Source organism: Simochromis diagramma, unplaced genomic scaffold, assembly GCF_900408965.1.
Source record: "Simochromis diagramma unplaced genomic scaffold, fSimDia1.1 OVJJ01000091.1, whole genome shotgun sequence".
Classification (NCBI taxonomy): Eukaryota; Metazoa; Chordata; class Actinopteri; order Cichliformes; family Cichlidae; genus Simochromis; species Simochromis diagramma.
In genome coordinates this window covers 2,424,418-2,440,535 of record NW_024386901.1, presented here as the reverse complement: position 1 = coordinate 2,440,535, position 16,118 = coordinate 2,424,418, and the positions used below count along the sequence as shown (strand labels likewise).

Here is a 16,118-nt window from a genome sequence, read left to right as displayed (position 1 = left end):
TCTCTGTACTGGTGTTTTCATTTCCTCTAGCCAAAGTTCTCTGTTTTTTTTCTATATTCTAACAGGAAATAGTGGAAAGTGAATAAAATGCTGATGCCGGTGAACGGTCTACATTAGGCCTGAGTGCGCCACTAAAGCTTGGCAGGGTCTGGGTGCACCTTTATTCATTTTTCATGTTTTAATTTTAGCATAAAATATACTCTGCATCAGATGCCTTGGAGTTGGGCTAATTTGTGATTGTGTTCTCTGGGAAAGCAACTGGAGCAAGTAGGGTTCAGAATGAAAAAAGGAACAGTGTCTAACAAAGATAATGAGCTCATGAATATTCTGCAGTAGGACTTTATTTACTCATCTCTACATTGAACTGTAAACAGTATTTAGAAGTGTTTTGTTATCTGCAGTATGTTTTCCTTTTTCATGCGCATAAATTAAAAAAAAAAGAAAAGGGAATGTAATTTAAGGGAATCTGTTGAAGTCAAGTTATTCTCGAATATAAGTGAGTTCCAGGAAGTTTTTACTGACACAAGATTGATTCAGTTGGAAGGACCAGAGTCATGGCTTCATCACAAAAACGTCTGACTGAATTATGCAAAGCACCGTCTATAAAAGATTTTTTTTTTTTTTTTTTTTTTTTTTTTTTGGAGGAAGTTCTGCAGGATAAATGAAGTTTAAAATGAGCTGTCTGGTCACAATCCCCAAAGGAGTGTTTGGGCAGTAAAAAGGTGCAGCATTTGATGAACACAGTCCCTCGCCAACTGTTAAGCAGCAGGGCGTAAATATTATGCTATGGAGTGTGTGGCTGCCAGTGGCGCAGGAAATATTACAGGTCTGGAATGAAGATGGATTCCACTAAGTTCATTCGAGAAAGTAAAAATGGAAATAAACTGGCTTCTTCTGGGCCGAAACTTACTTAAAAGGCCATCATTAGAAATCTTGCAGCGCGAAGACACCAGCAGTGACGGCAACAAGCTCTCGGCGCACATCCACATGAGGTAAAGAGACCTCACACAGAAATCCTTCAAACCGAAAGTATTATAGAAGTACTGACTGAGAAAGGTGCGTGTGTGTGTCATCATGTGAGGCATTTTTTAGTATTTTGGAAGATGTTTGTATGATGCTCTCTCTCTCTCTCTCTCTCTCTCTCTCTCTCTCTCTCTCTCTCTCTCTCTCTCTCTTTCTCTCTCTCTGTGTGTGTAAATATATGTTAATAATGTGTCAAACGTGTTGTTATATTCCTTAAAAGGCTTTGTTTGCTTTTTTTTTTTTTAGACAAGTAGAGAAAAAAAAGAAAGACACTGACTCTTTTGTCTATTTAAGATTTTAATGTGAATTTCTTCAGTTTTACTCGTAATATAAAATCAGCTTAGATTTGGCACACGGTATTTCAAAAATATTCGTGATATTTAAAAATGTAACAAAACATAATGAAGGAATATTTTATATATATTATATATATAATTTATAATATATATAATTTTTTTATTTTATCTTATTATTATTATTATTTTTTTAGTCCGTGACGCCGGTGAGGTTGTTTTCCCACAATGCACAGCGAAACAGCCACGTAAACGTAAACCATCGTAGCATCAGCGCTGCCTGCGGCTTGCCTAGCTGCCTCAGCTTCCTGTATAGCTACACCTTCCAGATGTGCAGATGATGATGCAGGACGCATTTCCCAGGTATTATATTATTGCTCTGGGTTGCGGATGTGCTAACTAACTAGCTGTTAATCGCTGCGCTGATTAAACTAAGGTTGAAGTTCAATGCTGTTGGTGAACACGCTAATAGTTAGCTGCTAACCTTTGCTAGCTTGTTAAACTGTCCTGTAGATTGTAAAGTCTTGTTTCCACACAAGATAAACTGATCGTTAACACCACCGGCAAACGTTAAAAGCAACGTGTAACGTCAGGTAATCTACCAGTTTATTGTTCGCACATGTAAACATAGCCAACCCTTAGCTAATGAAACACTGCTCTTAAAGTTGGGATTAAAGTAGCCGAAAGGTGAGACAGTTTGTCTCCGCAATCTAGTGTCGCTGCCTTTTTTTTTTTTTTTTTTTTTTTTTTTTAGTTAATCCAGGACTTAACGTTGTACTCGCGCCTTTTATTTGAGTTGTCTTGAAGTTCTGAGTTGTCTCGCTTTTTTCTCTGGGTGCAGTGAAAGCACCTAAAGCCTCAAATCGACTCCTCATAACCTTCATTCAGTCCGTGGAGCTGTCCATGGTTCTCACATGATGTTTATTGATTACAGAAAATTTACGTGAAGGCCATAGTTGAGTAGAAGAAACCTTTAGTAATCTTCAAGTTAAAAGTGAAACATCCAACAACACCACAGATACAGGCCATTTAAAAACTTTCTGTGTGCAACAACAGAAAATAAAACAAGAGTATTCAAATAGTTTAAAAATTGCCTCCGACTCATTCATGATTTTAGTTGTTTGACAGGAAATTAGAAATTTTTGCCTTGTCTCACATTGGTCCTTACCAGTTCCATATTAATTTAAAATTTAATCAGCATCTAGGTTGAGCCCACTTATGGTAAAATTTCATGCAAGCTTTTTGAGTAAGTTTCCTAACAAGCAGACAAACTTGACCAATTACAGTGGAGTGAATTAAATGAGTGCACTTTCAAGCAGTACCGTAGATAGAGGAAGAAAAATGTGCCTTTTGTTTAGAAAGCCAGTGACTAATGAGACAACATTTCACCAGTCTAGTGGTTTTAGTCTTTCTACAGGGTGCTGAATGTGCATCCAGATAGGAGTAAGTGAAATTCCCAGTAAAGGCTCACCTCAGTTTCCAGTGAGACATCAGAAAGGCAGCCAAGCTCAGTCAGATTTCTGCCAACAATCTTCGTCCATAGTTTGACTCTCTCCATGGTTTGTTTTTGTTAATCAAGGTAAAGTAACGAAACTGGCAGATGTATTGCAAAGGAGATGAAAATGTATAATTAACCATTTCCTAAATCTTCAGTGCTGGTGCAAGATCACCAAAGGCCCCAAAATCAATCAGAATACGCTCAAAATGAGATTTTTATTAAGTAACTTAACACGTAATGAAACTTGCTTTATGCTTTTAGCAAGTCATGTTTGGTAGTGATTGAATTTGGTAACAAACGGACTGCAAACGAATAAACATTTCCTTTTTGAGGCGCTGCTTTAATTTTGAAAAAATGTCTGTTTATAATCTTCCGTGTGTTGTATTTTGACATTTTTTGGCATCCCCCCCCTGGAAGTACTCACACTCTCACTCTATGCTGCTTTTGTATTACTCACAAGTAGATGGCTGCTTTAAAATATTTATTATATAGTATATCTCCACGGACGACACTTGGCGTTGATATTGTTTCTAAGTGCTGTGATAAAAGCATATAGAAGATATTCCCCGTTTTGTTTGTCTTTTCATCCGACCTTGGTCTGGTTTTGAAGGTAGTTCTTAGTTGTGGTACCTGACACTTCGCTGATTCTGCTCACGTCACGGATCCTGTGGACTTGTCAGTCAAGGAGGAAGGAAATTGACCGGAATTCAAATCGCATGCAGGAGGACAAACGTGGAAAGTGTCCTGCTAACGCACATTCTCAGCTTCTCAGTAGATACCAGTGATCGGAGATTTTGAATGCTAAAAAAATTAGTTAGTTAAAAAAAAAAAAATCTATATAAATAACTAATTGCACTGTTGTAGCTTGAATACTAAAACAAACTGTTAAATATTTCATGTTCGGATAGATGAGTGTGCAGACATTATCCATTAAGCAGTCAAGTGAGGTTAGAGGTCACCACAGTAATCTATATTATCCTGAGAGGAAAACAGTCAGTGTCTGAGTCCTCGGTGTGTTCATCTCAGTTTGTTATTAAACCTCCCAAAACATTGTACATTTACAAAAACCTGATATTTGAGAATTTAATAAGGAACTGATTTTTTTCTGCCCTTTGTAGAGTGATAAATGGAAAGCAATGCTGTGACCAAAGACTGAGTTGCAACTTAATATAATTTTCATTGTTTTTTTTACTGAAGTATTAGTCATTTACTTTAAATTGTCATGAAATCTATAAAGCTTTGTCAACACATCAAAATCCCAAGTTCAATGATGAAAAAGCAGAACATTTCCTTGCTGCACTCACAGATCTGTGCCATCTCCCTCGTTTGCAGGCCTTCAGCGAGACTGCCAGAGCTGTAAGATGTCGATGGTGTTGTTTGCCTCTGTGGTCCGAGTCGGGGACGGCCTGCCTCTCTCAGCATCCACTGATTATGAGCAGGACAAAGAGCTTCAGGAAACAAAGAGGCTCCTCAAAGGTCTCTCCAAGAAACTCGGCCAGTTTCCTGACCGCTGCACACTTAGGACTGGACCATACAACATCAAGTAGGTCTTTACTCTTAGCAAAATATCCAGTTATTCTGCTCTGTTAAATGTTAAATAACTCTTGGTATTAACACGTTTCAAATGGGCCGTTTTGGTGTAAAAAAGGTCTGTTTGGCTTGAGTAAAGATAATATCAGTTTAAAGGTGTAGGGTTCGTTTTTCCTTTGATTTTGACTAAAACCTCTTTTGGACAAGGGCCGAATTATTCGCGCATTTTTAAGCATCTGCATTCACTCAGTGTATCTTCAATTCCCGGTATAAAACCAAAATCTAGACAATGCATTTTTAATGACCCATGGGTGGTGAAATAGCCTGCTGTTGACAGTTTTACTGCTGTCTTTCTGACCCCTCTAACACACGTGGTTAAAGAAAATACAGAAAAAGCGTTTAAATTTGAGCGATTTGACAGCTCGGGCTTCATTTGAGGTGTCAGACGGTTCCTGAAAGCTCTGCTTGTGCTTAGGGAATGGCTTTGAAACTCTCAAGCATTGTTTGTTAAAAGCTAATTAGTCTTATTACGACAGAGGACATGACCTTAGAGAACCTCACCGCCAACCATCAATGGGCCGGCTATACCTTTCAACAACCACAGAGTCTCCTTTTGATACGTCTCTTTAATCAGCGAGAGCCCGAAGCTTCTGAGGAGTGCGGACGTCTAAAGGTTGCTGAAGTTCAAAATGAAAGAGGCGGCGTTTAAAGTCACCGGTTAATCTGTCCTGTGATATTCCCGGTTCTTCAGTGGCCCTTGTCATGTCTGTAATATTTGTGTGTTGTGAAAGCTAGATGAAATTCCTTTTTCAGCAGATTTAATCCAGGAGGTTTTAGAACATCGGCTCGCTTGCTTAATGCCCCAAGTTTTACACAGTGATTTAGAGAATGCACATCACTGGAAGCAATTTAGGGACTAGTTTACTTCTGTAATATTTGAACATACTCGCACTGTAAGTCACAGTTATGAATCATCAGTTATATCGTGGGATTTAATCCAGTTTTATTTTAGCTGTTACCCACAGTGGAGTTATGATTTATTTTCTAATATTCGGTGAGGTTTTATAGACACAGTCAGGCAGCTCCGAGACAGATATTGGTAAACGTATTTGTCCAGGGGTTTATTGTAAAGCACATTGCAACTTACAGGTTCAATTCAGTGTTTATTATATATGCACCAGCAGCTTGTGAAACTAAAGGGCACAATAAAAATGAATCCATCAATTCAAATTGTGGGTAAGGGGCCCGCCTCCATCCCACCCTTAAACGTGAGTCATTTGCTTCAATTTCTGATGCGTATGTATGTGGCTACTCAGATCAGATTGACTCTCATTCCCCAGATATCGTCAACACCGCGAGTTTTTCTTTCCATGATAATCATCATATTAGTCTCAACTCTTTATTGACATTCAGGTTTCATATCCATTCAGATGCGCTCCGAGCTATTCTGGTAATGTGAACGTCTTTGTGTTTGGGGAATTTAATTTGCACTTAGTGTATCAATTAACACTGCAAGGCCAGCACATAGTTGTTTCTGCAGAGGTGGATTTGGATGCGAGCCATTGTGTTAAATTAACTGTGAAAGTGTGGCGTTGAAGCAGAGATGCGCTTAAATTGTGTTTGCTCTGTGTTTAGAGCTGCAACCTGCAGAAGTCAGAAATGCCTTTGTGTCCCTGGATATAGCTTTGTGTCCTAATTACAGATTCCCAGGGTTTCTGTCGAGAGGAAGAGTGGCGCGCTGCATTAGAGCAATAATATTTGTGTTTGTGTGTTTCAGTTTTACGAGCTCGCTGGGCGTTGGATACCTGATGGTATGCACTGCAAGTTATCCCAATGTTTTGGCCTTCTGCTTCCTGGATGAGCTACAGAAGGAGTTTATTGTCACCTATGACACCAAACGGATCGAGAGTGCCATGCGGCCCTACTCCTTCATCGAATTTGGTGAGTCCGTGGAACTGTGCGTTTCAGCCGAAACGACCACGTGGGAAATATGATGTCAGCTTTTCAAATTAAAACGGGTGCCATGTCTGATGGTACCTATCAGATGTAAAATTGGCCTCATTCTTTACAATATTCAGTTTTTAAAGTTTCTCCTGGGTAGTGCACAAATTTTACAATACGGGGTCACAGTCAGTAAATTTCAGATACAAAAAAGAGAGTTTGATGGCCTGGGACTAGTCAAAAAGTATTTTATGCTAGTTGATTGGATAGTTAACCTACCAAACCTACTTATGACTTCACCTGCGAAACAAAAGCACTACATCAGTCATCGTTACCTAAAAGGTTTTTTCCTTGCCGTCGTTTTAAAGAGGCTTTTGAGGACGGGCCTCCCATATCACTCCCAGTTACAACAACGAAAACCAATCTCACCAAAATTAAATGAGCTCGAGCTGTTATTGGTATCAACCATCAAACAAATATTGAAAATGATCATTTAAAAAACTTGGATGCGAGACAACTAACAAATAGACAAACAAACAAAACTGATTACATAGTCCCCCCCCCCCCACCGCGGGGAGAACAAACTTAAATATGATCTTATCCACCGATGTTTGAGTTGCACAGAGACAAAATAGCAGTTTTAAGAAAAGCTGTCTGTATTCACATAAACTGTCAGCTCAGTTTGTTATGATCTTTACATTTGGCCACTGCGCTGCAGGCTGCCAGCAGCTGTCCTACTTTCTGTCACAGTCATACCTGCAGGACGCAGGGGTGAGTCTACAGGGCAGCATGGAGCCTACTCAACTAGATTTACTTCAGAGCTTTGGTAACAGTACTTTACAGATGTAAATAAACATAAAGACATGAATAAACAATTTTAAATATAATTAATAGACTAAATTAGGTTTACATATAAAACATTGTTTTTGTGGACAGTAAAACTGAGACACTGGCCCAGCGTATGAAATAGCATTTTTGTTATGTAATATGTGATATGCAGTGTTTCTGTCTATCGTTGATCGAAAATGTTTTTGTTTATTCAGAAATCATTTTCCACTTCCACATTAACAGCATCTTGCTGTGTCACACAAAGGGTGCATTTGGTTCTGCCTGTCTGCTCTTTGTATTATTAATCAGCTCTTTGTTGTGCTGACTGTTATCCCTCAGACACCTTCATCCAGAAGACCAAACAGCGCTACAATAACCCTCGTTCCCTGTCCACCAAGATCAACCTGGCTGACATGCAGACAGAGATCAAGCTGCGACCGCCCTACCAGCTCTCCCCTGAGGACCTGCGGGCTATCAATGGATTCTCAGTGCACGCACCTTCAAAGTACAAGGGCATAGGTAGGACATAAGCTGCACACGTATGCGTGCAAAGTATGAGAGAGGCTTGTAATGAATTTATATACGTACAGCATTTAAAGATGCATTTATTCATGTGCATAAATATATATACAGGGTGTGCATGCACATTAAATTTAGATATTTAATCTTATTATTTGTATTAATTTTTCATTCTTAACATTGATGGTATTGACCACAAGACTGTGACATGATGTACATAGTTGCTTTTCCCTCAAAATGTTCCTGGAGAAGGAAAACAGGAAGTGCTACATGGCTTTAAAGACTTTTAAAGCAGACTCTGATGAAGACTTCAAGTTGATATGTGTTGCTCTGTTTTGCTTGCTCATTTCAACCTAAACAAAATGCCTCAGGAAGCATCTGTTTTTTTATCCTTTATCGAGGTTTTTTGGACAAATCAGAAACATTAACCCCAGAGTTCAGAGCTTTCAGCAAGTTTTACACCCCTGCCATGGACGCACGTTTTTCTGTGATAAACACATTTCCCTGGACCCGGGGCCTCTCCACAGGATCCTAGTCCCTTTTGCTTTTTGAGCTGTTTGTTCACGCCTCTTTTGCTTTTATTAAAATGTATTAATATGCAGTTCAGAACCAAAATGATTCCTCATCGCCGTATTTTCCTGTATCTTCAGTGGATTAACAAAGACATTTCTTAATTACAAAATCTCATTTAAGCCCTAAATATTGAAATATTTATTGAAAAAAAACAAACAAACATCCGCAGCAGAAGTCATTCAGCTGCTTAAATTTGAAATGGTTACTTTCTGGTGGATTATAAAGGGCAGAGAGAGACTGTGTGATGAGATATTCATTTTCAAAATGAATCCATTCCGCTGTTGCTTCGTCGTAGCTCAGACCCCGTGCTCTTTACATCGTCCACAAAAACAACCCCTTTTCCCCACTGTCACACCTCAGTTGCCCCAAGCTAAGCGATGCCACCTCGGGTCACTTGTAGCTGTTGTGTTTCCCCCTGACATCCGAGAGAGCAGCTCTCCACGCTCTGCTCACTCTCCGCGGACCTTCCCAGTGTCTTGTTTTTCTGAGAACATAAATCATTTTATCCTGAGGGATGAAGTATGCTAATCTGATAATAGTGACACATTAATTCTTTTACTCTGCAAGAATGTTTTGAAAGTGAGATTTGAGAACAGCACATTCTTGGCTTATCTTTGCCATTCAGGGATTTATTCCCTTTGTCCTGCACATAATAGCTTTTATATGTGTATATATATATATATATATATATATATATATATATATATATATATATATATAAAAATGAAATTTTGTCAAATCTAGTTGCTTTGTTGTATTTCGGAAAGCAGATTTATCCGAGACCTGCGTCCTTGTTCTCTTGCAGCTCCCACGCAGATGTTGGAGCCGGTGACTCTCCCGGGAATCGTATCCTGTGTGCTGAGCATCCTCTGTGGGGGGCTGAACCTGCTGCGAGGGGTCCACGCTATAGAGAGCATACTGCAGGTGAGGGCATTCTAGAAACGACTCTCAGATTCAGTTTCTCTTAAAGGGAAATGAATGCTCAATGCAAGGCTGGTTCTAGTTTGATACTTTTAGCTGTCAGTTTTATTTGTAGCAAGAAACTTAGAGGACGAATGAATTCCCGAGGGCTGGGAATGTAGGTCCGTCACAGAAAAGCAATCAGGTAGTCAGGAAACGCAGACTTTAAAGGTGGTGGGATTTATTCTAAAGAGAAAATGATGGCAAAGACTTCACTGTAAACATTCATCCCAGTTTACTAATTATCTGCCTGGCTCAACTTTGACGTCATGAGCCACTAATATCTCCTGACTAACATAAACATATGACTGATTATGGTCTGTCTGGGCTCACGTCACTACCACATGCCTGCCATTGTGTCCCTTGATAGAGCACCTGTCACATCACACTCTATGAACTAGATTAGATCACAGTACATGAAATGCATGAATAAAGATACCTCGACATGTTCTTGTCATATTGGTTTCTTTATTTTTCCCTACATAAATGACTAGCGCTTCAAAAAACAACAAAAAAAACCCCAAGCATTTTCTCTGTGTCTGCAGAATGATGATGAAGACTTTAATTACGTGATTGCCTTCTTCCTCGGCACAGCGGCCTGTCTGTATCAGGTAAGTGATAGTCTGCGGTAAGGGGAGCCCATCACTGGCTGACTAACAGCCCTGCACTTTATAGCTCAGCAGCTTGTCAGCTACACATTAGCAAAAGCTCAGTGCCTTTCGGTCCAGTACCTTCTCTAAAAGATTTTGCTCAGCTTTTTTTGTGCAGCTCCTGATACTAAATGGATCACCGCAGACTGGTAGACACAGTGATGGGCACAGAGACATCAAATGGGATTTCTTATGAAAAACATCCCCGCCGGTCATGTGGTCTGCGCATCGTTCACGCTCTCTGTCTTTCTCCTTTCAGTGCTACCTGTTTGCCTACTTCTCAGTCTGGAGGAACAGCAAGTCCTTCCTGGCCTTTGCACTCATCTGTCTTTCCAACATGTATTTGTACGAATTGAGGAACATCTGGCAGATCCTCTTTCACGTGGCGGTGGGCGCCTTCATGACCCTGCAGATCAGACTGAGGCAACCGCTCGGCAAAGCACCGGACTACAATGTCTGACAAAAAAAGATCTGAAACTCAAAGGATAAATGGACCTGTAGTCTGAAAATACTGGAAACAAAATAGAGACAAAAAACAAAAAACCAAGCATCTCGATTCAGTGAGAAAAGCCAAAAGCGATCTCGCAGCAGCGCGGTAGCCCTGTTCAATAAACCCCAGCAGCTGTGAACAGATCTCAGTTTGGACTCTGCTGCAGCTTGAATCATTTATGGACCTTCCTGGGAAGCCACTGCCCGATAACAATTTTCGACTTCCTTTCAGTGCATCCATCCCACCTGCAGGACGGATGCAGTTTTGCTCCCTCTGCAAGCACCAAGTATTGAAAGCGACGCCACTCGCTGCCAAATGCATCGGCTAAACAATCACATGAACTTCAGTTACTTGTTCAGTTATTTTTCATCTTCTATGTAAACCCACTGGTTCTCCATCAGGTGCACGACTGGTTTCAGTCATGGTTTAAAACTATGCAACGCTGCCTTCTGCACGTGTGTGTCCTCGTATCTTATTTCGTAAGTGTTTGTCATCGTTTAGACCATTCTGCGTATTTATTTACCGACTGATTTCTCTGACGAAGAATTCTCCAGATTTTATGAATTTTGCTTGGTGATCGCTCCACTTTTATGTACACTTGTGTCTTTTTTTAGTCGCAAAGTAGCTCCTGTTTCAGCCGACGCAAACAGGCTGTTTGCATTCGTACCCTACTTCCTCGCCTACACAGCCTCAAGCATATGCCAGTGTCAAGTGACTGTGTTAATAAACAGGTCTGTGTTGGCAGCGGTATAGATGCATAGCTGCGTTGTCAAAGCCAGAGGCGGCCTGTATCATCTGAACAGCCTCTGGCCTGTTTTTTTTTTTTTCCCCTCCCACCGAGCCCCTCAGTTCAGACTTGGCTGCCATTTCTAAAAACAAAAACAAGAAGGAAAAAAACAAAAACTCATCTTTCACATTTAGCCTGTATCAAGGATATTGGCAGTGTTCACATTTAACACGATTATGACACAAAGATGCCATATTTATCGTCATCGGGGATTTATGGAGTGATTTCCCGGCGTTCCTGCATCATCCCAACAAATAAAGGCAAACAAAACGAGAAGGGGAGAGAACTGAGTTGTGTTTCTTTTTTCTCTCCATGAGCAGCTTCACAGTCGTGCCAAGGCCGTCATGACGTTTTTCTTTTTTAATTTACATTTTTTATTTATTTTGGATGATCCCTGTCTCACAGGAAGAAGTGAAAAATGAATCAGAGCATAGACGCGTACGCAGCTTTGCTTTCACGTCCATCTGGCATCTGCACTATTGTTCTGTCCAGAGACTGCTGTAACACTTCATTCTCGTGTGATTCATCATCTGAATGTTCTCTGCTTTCCAGCATCGGGTGCCACACCTACATGACCTAATAGCTCCTTTTTTTTTTTACCCTACGGCTCAGACTTGATTGGAACTGAAATGTGATTCGCAAACTTCTAGATTGTTCAGATGTTTTCCACAGCAGTTACAGTAAACGTGTTGTGTGGGTGTGTGCTGTAAAATAGGAAACTTGAAAGTCAAAGATTTAAGTAATCCAAGTGTGGAACATGAATGTGATCATTTACAGGTCTGTAAATGGAATTTGCTAATCTAAACTTTGAATTTATTTAATTTGACACTAGAGAACGGAAGCAGTTCCCCTGTTATGATTAGAATACAAAGTCTTGTTAAATGTTAAAGTTATGAAATGTGGAAAACATTGATTTGATTTGATGGGGTAAATGTGTTGGAACGCTAGTTTTAAGCCAGTCTTAGTAGCTCCATATTGGCCATTTTTGTGTGTGTTGCACGTGCACATCATGATGTGATCTGGTCCTCAATTTGAAACATGTCTACTCTGTGAGCAAAGCTGTGGAACACCGAACATTAAAAAACATTTCCATTACAATGATATCTTTTTTTTTATCATAGCACTGTCAGTTTCATACCAAATTCAGGGATATCTGGTACATGTTGCAGTAATTGTGAAGACAAAAATCACTTTTGTTTTAAAACAAAAAAGCAGGGATGCTTCTCCTGAGCAGGAAGTGCTCCCATTTTCACAGATATGTGCTGCCTGACCTGCACAAATTTGAACTTGAATGTCAGCGTGGTGACGATGTGATTGTAGCAACGCTCACATAGTTAGAGGCCAACAGGTTGGCTGTTCAGAAAGGTCACATTCATTAAGTCTGGAGATTTTGTTTGCACTAACATGGGTTTGAATTCCCGGAGAAAAGCAGAGGAAACACTGTTGTTCCTGCAGCTGCTGCATTACAGTCGACGACGATTCTTATTTTATCCGAGCGTGCTCAGTTTAAATTGGGAGGCTTCAGTTTTGATTACAGTCTGGCACTGCTATGTAAATGCACAGCAGGAGTGACCAAGATCTTAACTGATTCCTGTTGGAGATAATAGCCACTGATTTGACTTATAAATACAGATATTAATACCGTGACGGATAATGTAACGGGCAGAGCGTTAATCAGGAGATTAGCATTTTTCCTCCTCGTCCTCTGTCATATAAACAATAATCAGTAATAACAAAAAAGAAGACAAAGGACCTCATGCGTAAAGCCTGTCATGCAGTGCTCCTGCCATCTGTTGGTGAGCTACGTGAACATGTAAAATGAGTCCCAGGATAGAGTGCAGTTAAAACAGAGGAGACACCTGAGCTTTCCACACATTTAAACAAACCTTTTGTTTATAGATTTTGGCTTTGTGCTGCTGAAAGAGGAAAAAGTCTTCCTCAGCCTGTGATATTTTAGACAATGCACCATGCACCTTTCCAAGCTACAGCGTGTCCACATACATTTGGTCACTTTTGTTTCTTATTTAAGTCCGTAGCTTTGGTATTGTGTGCCAAAACGACAGCTTGCACAAAGTAAACACCAGCATCAATCTAGATCCATAAGAGACCTGACCGCACAGCAGAACATGAACAAGAATCAGATCTCAGGGTACCTGTGAAACCTCTCAGCAGTTTATTTTACTATAAAAAAAACAGCATAATGTTTAGCATGGCAACAAAAACAATCCACAGTTTTGTCTCTGAAGCCATTTGTGTCACAGACACGGCCACCTCGTGTCAAATAAAAAGCGAATGAGAATGCTGTACTTTGTAAAGATGGATCCACTCAGGCACCTTGTAGTCACGCCCCTCATCTCTGGTCTGTGCCTCTCCAAGCCCCTCGTGTTCCCTAATGGCACATTCATGCACAGTGAACAGTAGAAAGAGGGGGGTGACGTGGGTGTAGAATGGCAGTGCATCCAATTGGAATCATATGGAATGACACCGATAGGTATTAGCCGGGGTGTGTGAAGATAATGGTTGCAGCAGTACAGTACATTAACAAAGATTTAAAAAAATAAAAACGCCAGAGAAGACCAGTGCAGGTTTTTCCCCTTCATTCCACAGGCTCAGAATCATAGTGCCATTTACTCTTTAAAAAGGAATGAAATTCAAAGGATAAGGCTAGTGCTAATATTTTTGGGTCAACAAAGTCCCATGAAACGACCAAATTTCCAGTGGACTAAATTCTGATGTTGTTCAAAAGCAACGATTAGTGAGGCAATTATTCCATATAATCATCATGGGCACTTACTGAGCGCGTCGAGTCTGAATTAAAATAAATTAATAGAGTGAAACAAGTCTAACTTGTTAATAAATTGTTTCATTTGCATGTGTTACTCAATACATACTGAAAGATTAAATATTAGTCCTAAGTAACTGATTCTCTCCTCTTTAAACAATATTTTTTAAAATCTTTTAAGTTGGACTATTGCTGGGACTGCCAACAATATCTGACTCCCGCTTAAACATTTATAGTTTCCGTAAACTGAAAATCCGCCCACTGAGTGGTAGAAGAGCTCTGATTGGCCGGAATTTGACAACACATTTCTGTGAGTTTAAATAATCTTTTCAAGTTCAGCTATCAATTTATTAATATTTTTTTAATGGAAAGTGTCCAAATTAATTATTTTCTGACAGCAGTTTAAAATTAATACATTTATTAACCTCCTAGGAGCTGGCGTCCACATATGTGGACATCACATTTTGGGTTATTTAGACCAAAATACTGAATTTTGGGCCTGATATCCACTTAAGAGGACATTACACTGTCACTGTTCTATCAAAATTTTAAATGAATATCCTCCTATGTGGCTCTCATTTTTCTTAAAAACAAAAATAAGGCAAAAAAAAAAAAAATGTAAAAAACAAAGTAATTCTTTGTTTTTTACATTCATCGGGCCCCAATATGTCCAAATATCAAAGAGAAATTAAAAATGCATGCGGTGGAAGAGTTTGGGTCTTAGGAGGTTAATATGCAGGATTTAAATAGAACCTGAGGCTAGTTATTCAGATAGAAGTCCATAGACTGCAGTTCATTTTGAGTCCACTTAATACATACAACATCGTAGTGAAGTAAATACTGATCTGCATAGCATACCAAATAAGTTTTAAATAACTTCACGCACAAATTCAGTTTGTTTTCACAAGATGCAAGTGGAGAGAATATTGCAGGCATTACTTAAAATGTTAATTTTGCTCTTTTCATGAGATCAGTTGACAGTTATAATAATATGACTCTATATAAAATATGGACATAGCTTCACAGGTCTGAAAATAGAAGCCAATGCAGTTTAGGTGCCTTAAACATGCTTTTCATGGCCAGCAGGGGGCGACTCCTCTGATTACAAAAACAAGTTTGATTTTTCTGGAAGAAGAAATCTGGAAGGACACTTACTAGGCTCCAGTTATCTATGACCTCTGTAAGCGTTTTCCTAATTAGTTCGTCTTGATTGCTAGCTTCAAGTGTCTAAATACAGCACGATATTGACTGTTGACAGTCAAATAAGAGAACAAAGCAGAGCATGATCTTCCTTGCGATTGACAACCAGATGAGCGTGCGGTGTTTCTAAGTGAGATCCACCCCCAGTGACCTCTAAACTGTTAGCTCAAGGCTTAACAATACTTCACAAACCAATGGGTGACATCATGCATGCCTACATCCATCTTTTATATACAGTTTTCTAGCCTTATCCTTTAAACTTGGTTCTGAAGTTTTCTGGATTCAGTATTCTCAGGTGAAAACATTTTTCTGTCCATTTACGTTTTCCTGTGACAAAACAAACCAAACCAGGTGAAGTATTTGGTAATATCATCATTAAAAATCACTTGAGTCCATGAGCCAGCCAGGTCAGTTTGTCTGATGACACGCTGAATAAAGATGTAATACTGAAGAGAACTGCTCTGTTAAGGAAAGAAAACAGCAGATAATTGGGCACATGTCCACATGTGCTTATCTGTCCCTGTCCACAGGATGAGCATCATCACCGTCGTCAGTACAGAGTCCATGTTAAAGGCCTCATCGGAGATCATCGGACATTCATTGGGTCGTACCATCTGATTGAGCAAGCGAGTGGGGAGCTGTGGGAGCAGAGCACAACAAGGTGGACGGCTGAAAGCACTGGAGTGCAAAAAGAAATGGCTTTTGAGCACCAAGGCTGATGCATTTCCATCCTCTAGTCCGTCATTCAATGTACCGCCTTGCTCGGTTTTAAAACTTGCTTTTTGCTGTGAGAAAAGGGCAAGAAAAGAGGCCATTTGGGGGGAGCTGAAGCTAAACGGAACATCAGCTGTGATGCAGTGCTAACATCAGGCAACACCAGTGAGGACGCCTGAAATCCCAACATGAATTATACAGTATGTATATCTGAATATGTATAATATATATATTCATGTACAAAATATAGAATCTTAATATATCTCATAGGGTTTGTGTTTTGAAGTTAAAATAGAAAATGTTAAAGATTAGAAAAAGCTCTTTACTGAC

The 16,118-nt window shown here is 39.7% G+C and overlaps 1 protein-coding gene across 2 annotated transcripts; it reads left to right on the top strand.

Moving 5' to 3' along the window:
- Positions 1-1,540: 1,540 nt before the first annotated feature.
- sec22a (SEC22 homolog A, vesicle trafficking protein) lies at positions 1,541-15,993 on the top strand. Of its 2 annotated transcripts, none has more exons than XM_040034788.1 (7): positions 1,541-1,679; positions 4,147-4,357; positions 6,122-6,285; positions 7,453-7,632; positions 9,011-9,129; positions 9,711-9,776; positions 15,605-15,993. In XM_040034788.1, the coding sequence occupies exons 2-7, from the start codon at positions 4,176-4,178 to the stop codon at positions 15,791-15,793; spliced, it is 900 nt and encodes a 299-aa protein (XP_039890722.1). In that variant the 5' UTR covers positions 1,541-1,679; positions 4,147-4,175; the 3' UTR covers positions 15,794-15,993. The 2 variants fall into 2 exon arrangements, with proteins under 2 accessions (XP_039890722.1, XP_039890721.1); XM_040034787.1 differs by lacking the exon at positions 15,605-15,993 and adding an exon at positions 10,075-12,190.
- The last annotated feature ends 125 nt before the right edge of the window (positions 15,994-16,118 follow it).